At 39.4% G+C, this 17,397-nt stretch overlaps 1 protein-coding gene across 5 annotated transcripts in view; it reads right to left on the bottom strand.

Annotated features, from left to right (window-relative positions):
• Positions 1-17,397, bottom strand: part of TRMT9B (tRNA methyltransferase 9B (putative)) — a 117,826-nt gene that overhangs the window by 10,475 nt on the left and 89,954 nt on the right. For 3 of the 5 annotated variants that reach the window (XM_068680389.1, XM_068680388.1, XM_068680387.1), the window contains one exon: positions 790-944. In XM_068680389.1, coding sequence (XP_068536490.1) covers positions 790-943 — 154 coding nt within the window. In that variant the 5' untranslated portion in view covers position 944. Of the gene's footprint in view, positions 1-789; positions 945-14,920; positions 15,078-15,098; positions 15,433-17,397 lie in introns of those variants that run through there. The other 2 variants (XM_068680385.1, XM_068680386.1) reach the window with 2 other exon arrangements.

Here is a 17,397-nt window from a genome sequence, read left to right as displayed (position 1 = left end):
GAACTTCAAAGATGCTTTTCTCTGATAGAATAAGGCAGGAACATAATTTATTTTGTGCATCTTTACACCATGCTGTGTAAACACATTTTACTAGTCTAAGCAGTGAGGAGAATGCAATGATGCAAAGGAGCACCCAGTTTGCAATGATGCACTGCTTAGGGCTGAATGCATAATACAAGCACAAAGCAAACACACCAGGATCTGGAAACCCCTACAATGCCTGCAAGTGCAACAGAAAATCAAGGTATAAATTGAACATGTAGAGAAGACAAGGCCATAGCAGAAAAATAAGGTTTTGGTGTCCAAACCTCACTTAGGATAATGGGGAGATTCTCATATAATATATTATATATATGTCAGAATATTTCTCTGAAGTTAAAGCCTAAATAGTAGAAGTTTTAGAACAAATGAAACACAACAAATTGTGCAGACCAGCAGTACTGAGAGATCTAAAGAAACTGAGATATGAAATAACTGAGCTATTAACACTTTTTTTTTTTTTCCAAAAAAAAGTGCACCAGGAGAATGACAGACAGCTAAGACTGTGGGAAAACCGGTAGATTAAAGATTAGCTCAATCTTTAGGTAAAATTGTATTTACTAGCTGCCCGATACATTGTCAAAGAAATAAAACAAATTGCATATGACATCTAATACTGTTTAAAAACAGTTTTCAAACAATCTCTAGACAAATTTAGAATACTTTTTGCTCTAGAGGATACCTATGATTAATTTATAAACTAATATGGTTTATAGACAATATTTCATGCTACCCCAGGGAATGGCTTACCTATGTCAGCAATGAGACTGCCAGGCTCTTGCTCCAACAGAAAGTTTCTAACACGAGGCCATGCTTTGCTCTGCAGATCATTAAAGTAAGCAGCTGTATTTTCATACACACTATGCACATGCTGCTTTTCTAGCTGGGTAGCCTCATGTTCCATCCTGAAAACATAATGAAGAAAGATTATATACAGCCAAACAGAAAGTGTTGTAGACTACATTTTATAGACATACATAATTCCTAACCTTGTAAGCTTACTTTTATAAAATCATTACACCCATCTAATAGGCATCATATTTATAAAATGCTTTTTAATCAAAGAATCTGGTTTTATTTCATGAAAGTCAAAAAATATTTTGAATGTATCTCCTGCCTTAAAGAGCATTACATGACTACATGTACTACTCAATAACATGCATATTCCTAAGGAATTTCACCAATGTAGTAAGAGCTTACCTGGTGCAAGAAAGAGCATGAATGCAGCAGGAACAGAGAATGATTAAGAAAAGAAAGTTAAGAATAGACTTTCCAGTTATGACTATGGTGAATAGGTAGGCAAAACACTATTATGCTATTTGAAATATAGCCTGTACCCTGAAATCAAAGTCCCTAAATGAAGACTAAATTATTTTTGGTTTATCTACTCTCTAGATGTAATGAGGTGGTTGTATTTTTCAACAACAACAACAACAAAATTAAAATAAAGATCAGGATTTCCCTACCCCCACCTGTCCAACAAACACAATCTTTTTAATTTATAAAATGGGAACTAGTCCCAATGGTCCATTCTGGCTGTAGCATCTTTGAATCTCTCTCTTCAAAGCATTTGTATTCAACCTTTTCATAATCCCTACTTTCATTATTTTTCTGGCACAATTCAGTCTTCTTTTATGATTAATTAGTTCAGCTTTTACCAGCTCAATATATAGGTATATATACATGTGTGTGTATAAAATTCATTAACAGAATAGGAAATTCCCACTGACATTATCAGTGTCATCCTGAGGGGTGAAAAACCCTGACAGCCTGAACATGAGACATAGATATTACTGAAATATAGACTTGAAATGATATCACATGCCATAAGTTATTCAATCAGAGCTTTTCTCAGAATGCCATTTCAAGTTATGTTGTCAAATAGCATGGGTTATTTACAGTAATTTCAGGTAATTATTTCTTAGAGTCTAAAGCCCATTCTTTTTTCTTATTTTACCCTTAAAACAGATTGGGTGTTTCATGCCTGCAGCTATATTTCTTCTCTACCTCAAAATATACTCTATTTTGTTGCCCAGAAATTCTCTCTTTGTAAGTAGAAATTCCAAAGACTAACAATGATTTGTTTTCCTTTGTCATCCAGTATGCTCCTTGCTCTATTCTATATTCACGTGATTACTGTGTGTTTTGGTGTTTCCAAGTGTTTTTATCTTTCCACTTCAAGTTGTTTGTTCAGACTTTGCAGTTAAAAAAACAAAAACAAAAATAAAGTGATAGAGAATGTTTTCAGCCATTCATGCTGAATTCCAAATGCTACAGAAATTTCACTTTATGCCAACTACAGAAGTAGCTGTCTGAACTAAGGCTTAATTTAGATATGTTAGATAAACAGAAAAACCATCTTGGACTTGACATAGAAAATAGTAAGAAGTTTCCCATTGATACAACATTATATTATACTTTTCCTAAAATATCTTTATTAAATTCCAATGTAGGCTGGACTTCAGTTTTCTACTGAATCACAAACCCATTAAGTTTTTGCCTTTAATTTTCTCATTCACTGGGACTGGTACTGAGTATCCTGTTATATACTGGACAGGTGAGAGATCCACAACACTGCATTAGAGGTTATTATTTTTAGCTACACAATCACTATCAAGATAACATTATCAAGAATTTGATATATTGACATTATCAAAAATAATATTATCAAGATAACATTACTAATAAACATTATCAAGATAATCATCTGGTTATAAATTTAGGATAATAGTAGTCTACAAAAATGAAAATGATTTCATTTTTCATTTACCCTTTTATTACAATTTTCATTCCCCATGAGAATGTGTATTTTGCAAGTAATTAAGTCACATGATAAAATTAGACTCGCCAGTTTGACTTTCCAGTCAAAAACCATAACATTGACATGACTTACTTTGCAGCACAGCAGGGAAATGTCCTAGCAATAAATCTCTTCATTTTAATGTTTACAGAAGGCAAGAAATCTGTGGAGTCTGACCTGGCCTGCAGTTGTACAAGTTTCACACAAGCCTGATGTCACTGAAAACATCAGAAACTTAGAACTGAACAGAAACTTTGTAAGCCAAACAAAATACCTCAATTCTTCTTTAAAAACAAAAACAGCAATTATAATTCTTTTGCCTTAAAAAATATCAGACAACATCTCTGTTGCACATAAGTTGTAGAAAATATTCAGTTCATCCAAATTCTGTATTGTGACTTCCAGGATAATGGGAAAGTCTGTTTTACAAAGGAGGTAATGAAAATGTAAGATGCCCAGAAATCCCACTGCTTCAGCATCTGCTCCAGTTCTTGCTTACGTTACCTGGAAGCTGTCCAATTAGCTAGAGAAGAGAAGAAGAGCAGAAGGTAATTATGGGCATACTTTCCCCATGCTCAGTTCTCTGTGTGTGTGTGTGTGTGTGTGTGTGTGTGGTAGCTTATGCTCCCATCCAAGGGCTCAGAGCAGTGAGGGGACCATGAATTGGCAGCCAGCAGTTGAGTGACTGCACCAAGTCTTGACAAGTCCCTAAAATGGGGAAGCAGCTTAAGAAACATGAGACTCCTGCAAACAAGCTGTTTGGATAACAAATAAAGAGCAGGATTCCCTTCCCTCTTAATGCTTCCTGGTTCATCTATGTTTCTTCATGAGACAACAATAAGCCTTTGTTGTGGATGATCTATGAAGTGAGATAATGGGATGAAAGTTGTAGTGTTATTATTGCTGATCTTGCAGGGAAATGGATTACCACTCCATCATATGAAGCTGTGGCATATTAACAACAATGTTGGAAAGTAAATAGGTTACAGTCCATTGACTCTTGGAGCAAACCATCACTGTTTTGCTTTCTCATTCAAAAAAAAAAAAAAAGCTAAATAAAAAATAAACTAAAAAATTACAGCTTCCCAGGAGGTAAAATGAATTCATGTTAGTACCATCATGTTAGTACTCAGCAAGTTTGCCAATGACAGCAAGCTGTGTGGTGCAGTTGACACGCAGGAGGGAAGGGATGCCATCCAGAGGGACCTGGACAGGCTGGAGATGTGGGCCTATGCACACCTCATGAGGTTCAACAAGGCCAAGTGCAAAGTCCTGCACTTGGGCCAGGGCAAACCCAAGCACATACATGTATACAGCCTGGGAGGAGAATGGATTGAGAGCAACCGTGAGGAGAAGGACCTGAGGGTGCTGGTTGACAACAAGCTCAACATGAGCCAGAAACGTGTGCTTGCAACCCAGAAAGCCAGCTGTATCCTGGGCTGCATCAAAAGAAGCATGGCCAGGAGGGCAAGGCAGGGTATTGTCCCCCTCTACTCTGTTCTTGTGAGGCCCCTCCTGGAGTGCTGCATTCAGTTCTGGGGCTCCCAGCACAAGAAGAGTGTGGACCTGTTGGGCGCAAGTCCAGAAGAGGGCCACGAAGATGATGAAAGGGCTGGAGCACCTCTCAGTCAGGCTGAGGGGCTTGGGGTTGTTCAGCCTGGAAAAGAGAAGGCTCTGGTGAGACCTTATAGCAGCCTTCCAGTGCCTAAAGGGGGCCTACAGGAAAGCTGAAGGACTTTTTACAAGGCCAAGTAGTGACAGGGCAAGGGGTAATGGCTTTAAACTAAAAGAGGGTAGGTTTACGTTAGATATAAGGAAGAAATTCTTCACTCAGAGGGTGGTGAGGCCCTGGCACAGGCTGCCCAGAGAAGCTGTGGATGTTCCATTCCTGGATGTGCTCAAGGCCAGGCTGGATGGGGCTTTGAGCAACCTGGTCTAGGGGAAGAAGTCCCTGCCCATGGCAGGGGGGTGGAATTAGATTGTCTTTAAGGTCCCTTCCAACCCAGAGCATTCTATGATTCTATGATTCCATGATTCTATTACCATATATTTTTATAGCTACACATCTCACTAAGAGTTCCCTGAGTCCAAGGAAATCTAATTTAATCTTTTGCCATTAACATTTTGAAACCTTTTAGATAATTAACTTTTCAATGGTACTGCTTTAAAAAAACAAAAAACAAAACAACAAAAAAAGTCAAGTTGCTTGACTTTTTCTGTTGCAGCTGAAGTAAGGAATGTATTTAACTGTGTGACCTTGAAATGACAACAGCCAAAAATTAATAATCCGTTTCCAAAATGTTAAAAAGTCAGCATTCTCACCCTGCACACCCAACCCTCCCCCCCCCCCCCATGCCATATTTTTTGTCAGTTTTGGAATGATTTGGCCGACTGCACTAAGTACCTCTGTCTAAAGAGGTCAAAACAGTTGCTGGCTACCAGATTCAAGGGGTGCCCTAATGCTGAAAAGCAGGAGGTAGTGTTCAGTGCAAAAAATCTGCCTCTTCCACTGCCTACCCAAAGCTTTCTATACCTTACTTTCTTCCAAATCCCTTGTAGCCCTCCTCATCCACTTCAAGTTTCACTGAAACCAAAGATTTTCACATCTTCCTACGTGTACCTTAGCACATATCATGTCAGCACCACTATTTTAATTTGATTCATAACACAGTGAAGTCTTGAACTGGCTAAGCTCAGTTCCTCCTATGACTGCCTCTACTGCCAGGCCAGTTACAATACATGTTACAATACATGTTACAATACAGAACATGTTCCAAACTTTTTGTCAATGGCCTCTTGGAAGCACCCTGTGATTTTCACAGTAGTCATCAAACCCTGCATCACTCCTATTTCTCTTCAAATCAATTGCTCTTGATTAATTTGAGCCATTGGCTTTTTGTTTCTCTTCTCTCTTGCAACTGCCTGTTTTCTCTAACCCTTTGATGAGCAGCAGGAACTTACTCAACTCAGCTTGAGAGTCAGATAGGCAAGATTTCAGTCTCTTAATGAGGGCTCCTCATAGTTAAATTCTTCACATGCTAACAGGAATTCTCAATGCCATTTTGAATTAGCAGACTTCCTACTTCAAAGATCTACAAAATTCAGCACAGTTGTGTCTCTTCATGTTGCTACAGCAACATAAATCTTGGTTACACATGCATCTTCAGCTACAGATGTAATAATCTAATCACTGGTCTTAAATTGAACAGTATAACCACAAGGGCCAGGTCTATGTCCCACAATACCCTGCCCTCCAGCTATAACAAGAGCAGCTATAGAAACATAGAATCATAAAATATCCTGAGCTGGAAGGGACTAACAAGGACCATCAAGTCCAACTCCTGGCTCTACACAGGACCTCACAAAACTGAGACCATGTGTCTGAGAGCACTGCCCAAATGCTTCTTGAACTTCAGCACAGCTTGGTGCTGTGACCACTGCCCTGCGGAGCCTGTCCCAGTGACCGACCACCCTCTGGGTGCAGAACCTTTCCCTAACCCCCAACCTGACCCTTCCCTGTCCTAGCTCCATGCCGTTCCCTTGGGTCCTGTCGCTGTCCCCAGAGAGCAGAGCTCAGCACCTGCCCCTCCACTCCCCTCGTGAGGGAGCTGCAGGCCGCCATGAGGCCTCCCCTCAGCCTGCTCTGCTCAGGATTGAACAAACCAAGGGACCTCAGCTGCTCCTCATACGCCTTGCCCTCTAGACACTTCAGCATCTTTGTAGCCCTCCTTTGGACACTCTCTAATGATTTTATATCCTCATACTGTGGCACCCCAAACTGCACACAGTGCTCAAGGCGAGGCCACGCCAGAGCAGAGCAGAGCAGGACAATCCCTTCCCTTTCCTGACTGGCAGTGCTGGGCCTGATGCACCCCAGGGGACGGTTGATCCTCCTGGATGCCAGGACACACTGCTGGCTCGTGTTTAACTGCTGTTGACCAAAACCCTCAGACCCCTTTCCAAAACTAGTATAACCGATACTAACAGCTAGGTAAAAAGTGAGCTAGTCCTATTGCCTTCTCTACCCTCACCTACGGAATGGGGATAACATACAGTGAGCAATGTAAAGTCTATACAGTGAGCAATACTTCTAGTTTACTTACAGTTTGCTTAAGACCTACCAGTCTTTTCACTAAATCACAGTGACAGTATCTGTTCTGACTGACAGTGCTCTATTTAATTAATAAAAGCAACAAATAGGAGTATGATTCCAGATACGAATCATTATGTAAAAAAAAATCTTTACCAGTAAATAAAGGATAATGAAACAGAGTATTAGGAATCCTGCTGTGAATAGTTAAACTAGCTGCAATTCAAGTTAAGCGAAAGGATACAGTAGGAGTTTTCTTACATAAGGCTAACAAATCTGGCAATTAATTTCACCCATGCATGAGCTGGAACAATCCCACAAAAATACACAGCCTGAAATCAGAGCAAGGGGAAGTCCATACAATATATCTAAAACCTTGCTGAACTAAAGCTCTAATTCAGGAGCATTGCTCCAGTAAAATATGGCAAACTCTGAAGTGAAAAACAAAGAGCCAAGCTTACCAAGAGTCACTGCTATTCAAAATGCTCAATATGAACCTAGAATTTAAAATAACATCATTATTTGAAATAAAGTTACAATTATTATACTTTCTTTTGCTGAAAAATAGACAGAATCTTGCCTTAATGAAAGATTGAAAGCATACAGGCTGTTCTTTCAGGATCTTAGACTAAAGAAAAGTTTATGGTTCAAGCTCAGATTACTGAAAATGACAACCTTTCACTATAACATTTATTTTCTGTTCGTTTTATTCTCCAGTCAAGATTTAGCACTGTTCACTGCACATCTTATTCTTAGATCAGCTATTCATTTAATATTCCCCTTGCACTTTTGCATTCAGGGTCATAATGTACATAGCTGAAAGGTTGCATTATAAGCAGATTTATTTCACTACGTATAAACCCTATTCTGTAGATAGGTTACATTCAGTGAAGATGACAATGCACAAACGCGAACCTTTTGCCATTTAAAAACACTGAAAGAAGGAGCAGACTCATGCAAAAATCCCATTAAGTGTCTGTTCGTCTTTACTACCACAGGAAAATGCATACCCCAGCTCCCAGCTCAGGGGGTGCATTCCTACTGGGATCACAAATCCCTGTTGCTATATTTGCACTGATGTGTATCTTCAGACCTTCCAGGGCACATGAGCACATAAAACACTCCCCAGCTGGGGAGAAAACAGCCCCTCCTACCTAGGGCAATCCAAGCACTGCTTCCAGCTTTTCCACAGCCACAGACCAAAGTAAGGGGAACAGAACATAGGAGAAGGTTAAAGCAGAGGGAAGAGAGGTAATAGAATTACAGCTTCGAAAGTAAAACTTGGAAGCATTTTCACTTCACTGTAATTTTGCAGGAGAGCGTATGATGTTCTGAGCTTGTAGGGTTTTTTACTGATTTTAAAGGTAAATGCAAATTGGCTTACAATCTTTGTTTGTGGATATATCTCAGCCTGGGGTTGGCTATGAAACAAAAGCACACCAGTTCTCTCCCCCATGATAGCAAACACTGTGGACTGAAGAGTATTTTTGCAAACAACCAATACATTAATTTGTATAATACCCACTTAAGTCTATTAATCAGTGTATACATTAATTAACTGTAAAATACATAGGTTGTAAAAGATAGACACCAATGGGATTTTCTGGGCAAATCTATTGCTCCTTAGCCTTTTCATATAGATTCAGCAACAAGAAAGGACCATGAAAACAGTAAATACGTTCATTAAGCATCCCTCTATTAGCAGTGGTTAAACTAACTGCAAATGCTATCCCTTCTTATTTTCTTGAATGACAATAACATAAGATAGAAGAGGTTTCTGCTTTTTTTTCATATCTGACATAGTCTAAAATGTGGCCTACAAAGCTGAATTCGAGCGGCTTCATGTTATGATGTCATAGATAATGAAAATCATGCTAGCCAAAACCTTAAATCTGCTTAGGCCCAACAGTGATAGATAGCCCAACAGCTGATAGACTTGACAACACTTGATAACAACTTGACAACAACTGATAGCATGTGCTATTTGTTAATCTATTTCTTCTTAACACCTGAACATACTGGCACTGCAGATGGAATTAAGAACTGAACAAATTTGCATCCTAGTGTTTGCCAAGCCTTTGCCAGACTTCCAGACTCCTTCAAAGACCAACGTAAAGCCACAAAGCCTAACATCCAACCAATTCTTGAAGACAAATGATGTGACTTTGTCTTACACAGAATGAAGAAGCATTAAAAAGTATTTTTTTTTCCCAGATTTGACTGGAATTGGGAGGTAATATTGTGAATGTGGAGGTAGAAGGCAACTTGAATGAAGATCATGAAATAGAGTCCATTAGTCTTATGAGTAGAATGAAAGATACAAGCAAAATCATACAAAATGTGGAAATTAATGAAAATTAATGAGCATTGAATAATATACATATTAAAAAATGAAAAAGCTAAGGTCTAGAATGAGAAACTAACTGTCACAGAAGACAAAGAGTAATTAGAAGTTCTTTGTACAGACAGTAGAAAAGAAAGGAGGACTTGGAAAGATGTGGTCTACTACTTAGCGGGAAGAAAAATCTAATAAGGGATGCCAAGAAGGCCAAAGTATTCAGTATCCTTTATTCCCCTTCATCTTCATTTTCCAGGTCAATTATTGCCAATAAACTAATACTGTTCACAACAGTGACAAAGGGAAAAGAACTTAGGTTTGAATGGGAACAGAATAGGTTTGAGCTTCTAAGAAGTTTGGGGTTTTGAAAACTGGGTTTTGAAAACAACTAGCCTAATACACAGTACTTAAGGAATTGGTTGCACCAATCTCAGATTAGCCAGTCTTGGAGCAGGTGCAAGTCCCTGGTTTCATGACATTCTCATAAACAAATTAGGCACAGTTGGTTTAGACTAAATTGCAGTATACTTTGATACTGGTTGGAAGAGAGTATTTGGAGTGTAGTTACCAACAATTCAGTATTACACTGGAAGGATACCTAAGCAAATCTGTTCAGGAGTGTGTTTTGAATACTGCTCAGTAATTTCTTTACATGGTGGATTAGAGAGTAGCATCCCATCTGCAGATGAACCAAACTGACTGGGGTTCAAATGGATTGGATGACAGTACTAGATAGAATTCAAGTGTTTTGACAGACTGAGAAAGATGAAAGCAAAGTATTCCATTTAGATAAGAATAATCAACTGTAAAAGCAAAGGCTAAGGGAGGCAGGAGGGAAAGACTGGCAGCAGTTCTACAGAAGTGGATCTAGGCATTATGACATTTCACAGAATTAACACCATGCATGCGATAGTGTTATGGTGTTTTCTGCAATGTACTGTTGAAAAAAGAAAAAAAAAAGAAAGAAAAAAAAAGAATACTAGCACACAGAACACACAGAAATAGGGCAGATACTTGCAAGTTACATAAAATAATCCTTCTACTACTTTTAGCACTGCTGATGTATCACTTTGAGTATTATGTTCAATTTTGAGCAAGAACGATGTGGAATCACTGGAAATACTGCAGAAGAGAACAAGGATCAGAGATCATTGTAAATCCCTAGGAGATCAGAAATCAATTAAACCTCTGGGGAAGACAGTTGCTTTAAATTGTTTGTCCAGAACAAAAGAGAACAAGGGAGGACATAAAACCATTTTCTCATACAAGAAGGACTATTTCAAAGAGGGAAGGGGATAATCTGTTTTTCAAAACAAAGGGTAGATGAAATATAGTGGGCTTAAATTACAGCAAGAAAAATACAGGTAAGATTTTAAAACAATGAAAAGGATTGAAACTCACTGGAAATGATTCTGAGTTGGGTGGGCCATGGTGCCTCCATCAATGAGGTCTTAAAAACATAAGTTAGTAAAGGACCTATCAGGAAATACATTGATATAATAGATGTAGCTTTGGGGGAGAGATGTAATGCCCCAACATCTAGCTTTGTGACTGTGTGTCTACAATTACTGATATTTGCAAGTATACAACTTGAATTTTTCAAGTTATAAGCAAGATTTCAGTTAACTGCTGTAGAAAAACAAATATGAAAGGCTGAAAGGATGCTTCACAATGTTTATTACTCTTTAACACAGGGGTTGTTTTCGCAACTAAATTAGTAGAGTTATTAAACTAATTTCCTCTTGAGTTACAGTTGGTTTGTTTGTTTCCTAAGAGCTCTGCATCAGTATCTCACTCCCCCAGTCATGCTACACTACTTACAAGCTTTAAATATAGCTATTTTCTCTTCCTGGTCACTGTCTCTCTCAAATACTTGTAAACAGTTATCTTGTCTTCTCTCCCTTATTTACCAGGAGTTAGCCAGACATTAAATATTTAATACTTTTCCTGATGAATCAATCTAGGTGGTCTTTTCTGAGTATTGTTGTTGTTCTCTGTATCCTATCCATATGTCTCCATTCTTCATGCCAAACTATATTCACAGAAATATTTGATTTCCTCATGTCATCCTACAATTCTGGAATTATAGCCTTCTAAATTCCTTCTGTTTCCGCACACTCTGGGTTTGCATTTAGAGTAGTATTTCCAGATGGATTAGTTTTAATTTATGCAGTATAATTCTCCTTTTCTTCCTGTCCATAATGTTCATCACTGTTGGTATTTAAATTGTACTTGGTGCTACACACAAAGCCTCCCAAATTAAAACAATTTACAAACTGATTTGAGACATTCAATTACTTGGAGATACTTGTTCTGCTGAAACCTAGTATCTTAGAGACAGAAGAGCACATTAAGCACATAAGCACCACATTACCAAATAGGATCGCAAATTAAGGCCATCAATGGTTACCTTTGATCTTAAAATTAAATATAAAATATTGCCTAATTAATTACAGTCATTACAGAACTGCTAAGTGGATTCTCTTGATTTTTTTTTTTAATAAATTACTACTGATTATTGCTCGCTAATTATAACTGACTATATGATTTCGTATCTTAAAATATCCGTATTTGTATTCAGTATTCATTATACTGTCTAAATATAGTTTCTTGAGGCAGAAAAAGCTTTAGGTATTAAGTCAGCCTTAGCTGATGACCATCAGAATGAAAGCAAAAACAGCATCACACTTTTGTTATCCTACAATGCTCAAAAATCTGACTGATTAGTTGTTTTTTCTTTCTTTTTTTTTTTTTTTTCTAATTGTTAGTCATAGGAAGTCATGTGCTTATATTTGCTTTCTTGAAAAAGAAAAGGTGTTATTTATGAGTTTAAGGCTAGTGCTCCAAGATAAAACAGTACCTTAAGTACAATCTAATAGTATTTGGGTGCTTATGTAGTGGACAAAGACATCTGAAGATAGAACATTAATCCTATCAGGACTCAGAGGTAGGCCCACAGGAAGAAAATTTGTGTTCTGTTGTTACTATAAGGTCAAGGTGTAACCCCCCATAAGGTGTCTGGCCAATGTCACAGACACAGGTTCTTCTAGTAAAAGCTGTAGGAGACTGGGAAGTGTGAAGGCTTAGCATCCCAGCATGCAAAATCCCTAGATGAGATCCTTCATTTCCATAAATCACCAGAGTTTTTCTGGAAGATTGTTCCATTTTAAATGCCTTACAGTATGAGTGATACCTTTTTACGTAGCTTCGTATTTTTAAGCCTCCTATTCTAATGTTAAAAAAGCATTTACACAAAGCAATTTTTTCCTGTTCAGCGTGGAAAGGAAAAACTGTGGTGATCCCTGAGGGAGCTGAAATTTCATATACATACTGCTAAAGTTCTCCGTTAGGAAAATATTTTAATACCATTTGTCTTTCTAGATGCAAATGATTTTATTTTTCTTAAAAACATTTTTTTTTGAAATTATTTTATGGTGGAGAAGAAGAGTTAGTATCTACAAAAATCATCATCTGGAACACCACTAGAAATATTTTCTTACAAGAACTTGGGTCCATAAATAATTTACTTTTCTGAAATGATTACATGTAGATCTGAATGTAAAGTCTTCTTCAAAATGAAACATTTTTCAATAGCAAAACACAAACCAGAATGTGCCTTTAGCCCAATTGTATTATATCAAAACTTTTACAGGAAAACAAATCAGGCAGGACTCTATGTCCATGAATTTTAGTCAATGACATAAAGTTATGACGCAAATATTAATTTTCTTTTTCAATAGACTTCTTTTCTTCCCCCCAGTAATTCAGTTGATATTTCCATCTCCTTTTATGAAGGAACATACATTAAGTTTTATGAAGAACCAGTGTCTCCACTGCTAAGCACTTCTAAACAAAAGGAGTTCATTTTTCATTTTAAAAATGATTGAAAATTATTCCATCAGCATATAAAAGTCAGAAGGACTTTTTCAGTGTCTTAAATCTTTACAAATTAAAGAACCATACAGACCTCCAGCCATGGTTTTCAGCCATGCTGGGTTATTCTGTATCTATCATTACTTATAAACATGTCCATGTAGGTCCTGGTACTGCAAAGACACGGATATCTGCTTAACCTCATGCACTGTAAATCATCTCACTGACCTCAGGCAGCCTGTTAATAATAGCTAAAGGTAGGAATGTGCACGCAACTTTTTGCAGGACTGAGCCTTATGCTGTTTGTGCCGTCCCATATTCTTCTGGTTCATCCATCCAGAACGGATGGCAGAATACCTGCAAACCAGAATGTTTGCATGGGAAGTGTTTGTCATCTGCCCCTTCACACAGGGCTGATTTCAAACTCCGAACTGACTTTATAAGCTCATTTGTGGATTTATGTTTGTTTTATCTCAGAAAGATGTTGAAAACAAGGAAGAATTACTTGTAGTTTTTTCTTCCCACCCAATTCAGTTTAGCATTATATATATGTCCAAAAATATTTTATCCTTTTGAAGGTCTCCTTGCCAGAGGAAATAAACTGCACAGCTGCAGCTACCTACATGTATCTAATTTGCCCAAAGTGCACATCTCCGTAAGTTACACAGCAGCAGCACCACTGAAATATCTGTGCAATCCATTGCAAAATCATGATGTGAGAAAGGAAACAGTAACTAAAAATGCACTGCTTCAAAGAGGCGCTCTATAAATAGCATATATGACTGAAATAAATATATCGATGTACTAGACTGAAAATAAATTACAAAAATGAAACCCGATCCCCCCATGGGCTCCATTACGGGGCATTAAAAAGTCCCGAGAGGACCTTTTTGGTTGCTGATGCAGAGACTGCTCCATGTTTTTCCTCTCTCTTTCTCAAGTTTCTGCTCAAAATCATCAACTCCAGAAGCACACATCACCCGAACAACTGTACCAGCAGGGAATGGCATGCTGTGCACTACAACAACGCAGCAGTATTGTTGGAATAATTCTGCTCCTGCTTTCTTTGCACAAGAAAAGGAGCGGATGACCTGACTCCCCGAGCACTGGCTGCTCCCACTGGCATTCGGTGAGGATGAAAATCCCTTTACAAACATTCTTTAAACAGTGAACACTAAGGGCTCTTCGTGGGTTTACAAAGGCAATGCTTAGGTATTTCCAATATTATGGGAGACAAGAACACGATAAACTATTAAGACGCAGGATTGCTCAAGTTCATTGCTCAGGACTGTTTGCCAATTCACAGCACATACTTCATTTTTAATTAACCAGGCAACCACAGAGAAACTTATTATTTCTGTAGCAAATTCCCCGCACGTCTCCTGAAAACTACCCTTCCCAACTGCTGCTGCCAAATTCAGCGCCAGCAGCCGTGCTAGATCCTAGCACTGCCTGCAAGCCACGGCCCCACTCAATTAAAATGGGGAGGATGGAGGATGAGGGGGGGTAAGTTAAATCTCGAAATCCTTCCGTCCCGGGGTGGGCCAGCTGCTCGGCGGGCAGCGTTTGCAGAGGACCACCTCAACGCCCCAAAGCTGAGATGCCAGCAATCGGGGCGCTATTTTCTTATTTATTTTAAATTAATTTTTATTATTATGATTGCTTTTTGGTCCCCTCATCCTCCCTTTTTTCCCACCCCGAGGCCAGTCTCTGTGGGGATGGAGGGGGGAGGCTGCCCTCGGTGCTCCGAGCATCCCCCCCCCCCGCCCCGGCTCCTTACCTGCACCCGCGGGGCGGCGGCGGCTGCATCCCGCCGCGGAGGCGGCGCTTGGCCGGGCCGGGCCGAGCCGTGCCGGGCCGGGGGGGTTTGGGGGAGCCCCGCTTCTCTCCCCCGGCACGGCCCCGCTCCCCCTTCCCCGCCCTCCCCCGGCATAACAGATATTAACTCTTCTCCTTACGGTCTCATCTCCCAGGCGCCTTCCCGCAGAGGCACGGAGGAGGGTGGTGCTGATGGAGAGGGAGGTGGGGACGGGGGGGAAGCCGCCCGGGGATAACACGCCATCAGCCCTTGCTGGGGTAAAGGTTAAGCTCGGGATAACCTTTCCGAGTGCCCTCAAGGTTTTCCCGTCCCGAGAGTCTCTCCCGGCACCGCCGCCTGTTCCAGGAGTTGAAAAATGGCAGGTTGGCTCCATACTTTCAGATATTTAGCCATATCCATCACGCTGGGGCACAGAACTGCAGCCCCGTGCCCAGGATCCCAATGACAGTCCTGTCCTGGGAACTTATAATTTCTGTATAAGAGGTTACGGATAAATACAGAGAGAGGAGCCCAAAAATACTATGAGCCACTCCTACAGGCAGGTAACACGGCACAGCATCACACCAAGTACCAAGGGTACTGAAGTATTATTTTATTTTGACAAGCCACCTGAACCCAAAACCAACACCAACAGTTGAAGAGCATAAGAAAAAGGTGAGAAAAACTACAATGAAGACATAGGAAGCAATATTCTATTCAATATACCAAAGCCACAGAGAAACCTTTAAGCTCTTGGTCTCTACTATCAAGATATTCAACAGTCAGGGCAATCAGCTAAATCACAGTTAACCTTCTTAGCTCCTCCAAAGAGCTTTGACTGATTTATAAGGCATGACTGTCCTTTACAAAGATTGTGTCGACTTGCACCCTGTTGTTCCATGCCTGCTAATTTTATCCTGTAATGTGGTGTCAGCTAAACTGACTGGTATGGACAAATTAGGGTCTGCCATTCCCCAGTTTCCTCAGAGACCCTTTTTGCAAGATGCCATCATATTTATTGCATTTCTGTCTTCAGGTACCACAGCTGATTTCAGGAAAAGGCTACATAGTTCAGTACCTCCAGTAAATCCATACCCGAGTTTCCTAAAAATTCCTCAAGTGTGAATACCATCTGGTCCATGTAATGTATTGACATAATTATTGACTGTTTTTTAAACCTCTTCAGTCTGAAAAAAACTGCCTCTTAGAAAAAGATTCTGATGTAGACTTTCCTAAAACTCCTCCATAGTGAATTCATGCAGCCTTTCCCCTCAGGATCTATTCTTTTCTGGGCACTCTTTAAAACCATGATTATCTGCTGGTCCTATAAACTCTGGCAGACTTCCTGCTTCTGATGCATTTGAATTAGATGTTAGTCATGTAGCTTAATGCACTTTAGGAAAAAAAAAGGAAAAAGAAAAGGTATTATGGACTCAGCATGGTACACAAATATATGCAGAATAAAAATAGAATACTTTTTCCTTCGAAGTAGTAGGCATCTATAATTGTACAAGAAATTGCACTCCTTAACAACCCCTCCTCCCTAAACAGTTACAAGATCTCATCAAAATCAATTTTTTCTATATTAAAAAATATTTAGGTCACTAAATTAAGTGGCCAAAGGTTGGGAAAGCCAGAAGGCTACCCACGAAACCTTAATTCAGACCTCTTGTGCATGTGCATTGCAACTCTGTACTTAATTATGAGCTTGTCTGCAGAACGCCAGGCTCCATTTGGAGCATTTGAAATTATGTAGTGGCAAGCATGTGAGACTGGCTAATTAGGTCTCCTCCTGTGTTCCATCCATTTATTTCTTTGCTTTCTAGGGTCTCTTTTCTGCTCATCCCTTGTCATCTCTCATGTGGAAACATCTCTTTGCCTCATCTGCCTGAAACTCTTACCCTTAGTTAAGCATTTTACCAGAGCATCAGGCAACATTTTTTACTTTGGGGTCTCAGAGATTGCTAATTATTCCTTCAAAGGTTACTTGTTGTTTTTCTCCAAAGGCAGAAAAAGGAATGAAGACAAAAGGAGGGAGAACAGAGGCAGGAAGAAACAGAGTAGAAAACAAATAAAAGTTTACAGGCTGAACCAGAAGGAAATTAAGGAATTGAGGTCAGTCTACACATTATCATAGAGCTGCTTTCTTCCAAGGTACCAGCTCTCAAAATATCAGCTTTTCAGACAGAGACAGTTGTAGATGAAAGCAAAAGGAAGGCATTCAGTTCCCTGCTGTCTTCGAGGGGAAGGATCACACTGTATTTATAAATAATGTCACACCGACTCCGTAGACATCCTGGCAAATTGCTGAACTTTTGTTGATGTCAACAGATAGTAAGTTGACAGCTATATTGATAATCAGTTGGTATCTGGCTCTCTTGCCACTAGGCCTCGACAATGAAAGCCATTGCTTCCTTTCTGTGCTAGGCATTCCAAAGGCTTTTCACTTTTCAGAGGCT

The sequence above is a fragment of the Anas acuta genome, chromosome 4 (genome assembly GCF_963932015.1).
Source record: "Anas acuta chromosome 4, bAnaAcu1.1, whole genome shotgun sequence".
NCBI lineage: Eukaryota > Metazoa > Chordata > Aves > Anseriformes > Anatidae > Anas > Anas acuta.
Note: the sequence above shows the minus strand (reverse complement) of the source record. Positions and strands in the feature narration are given on the sequence as shown.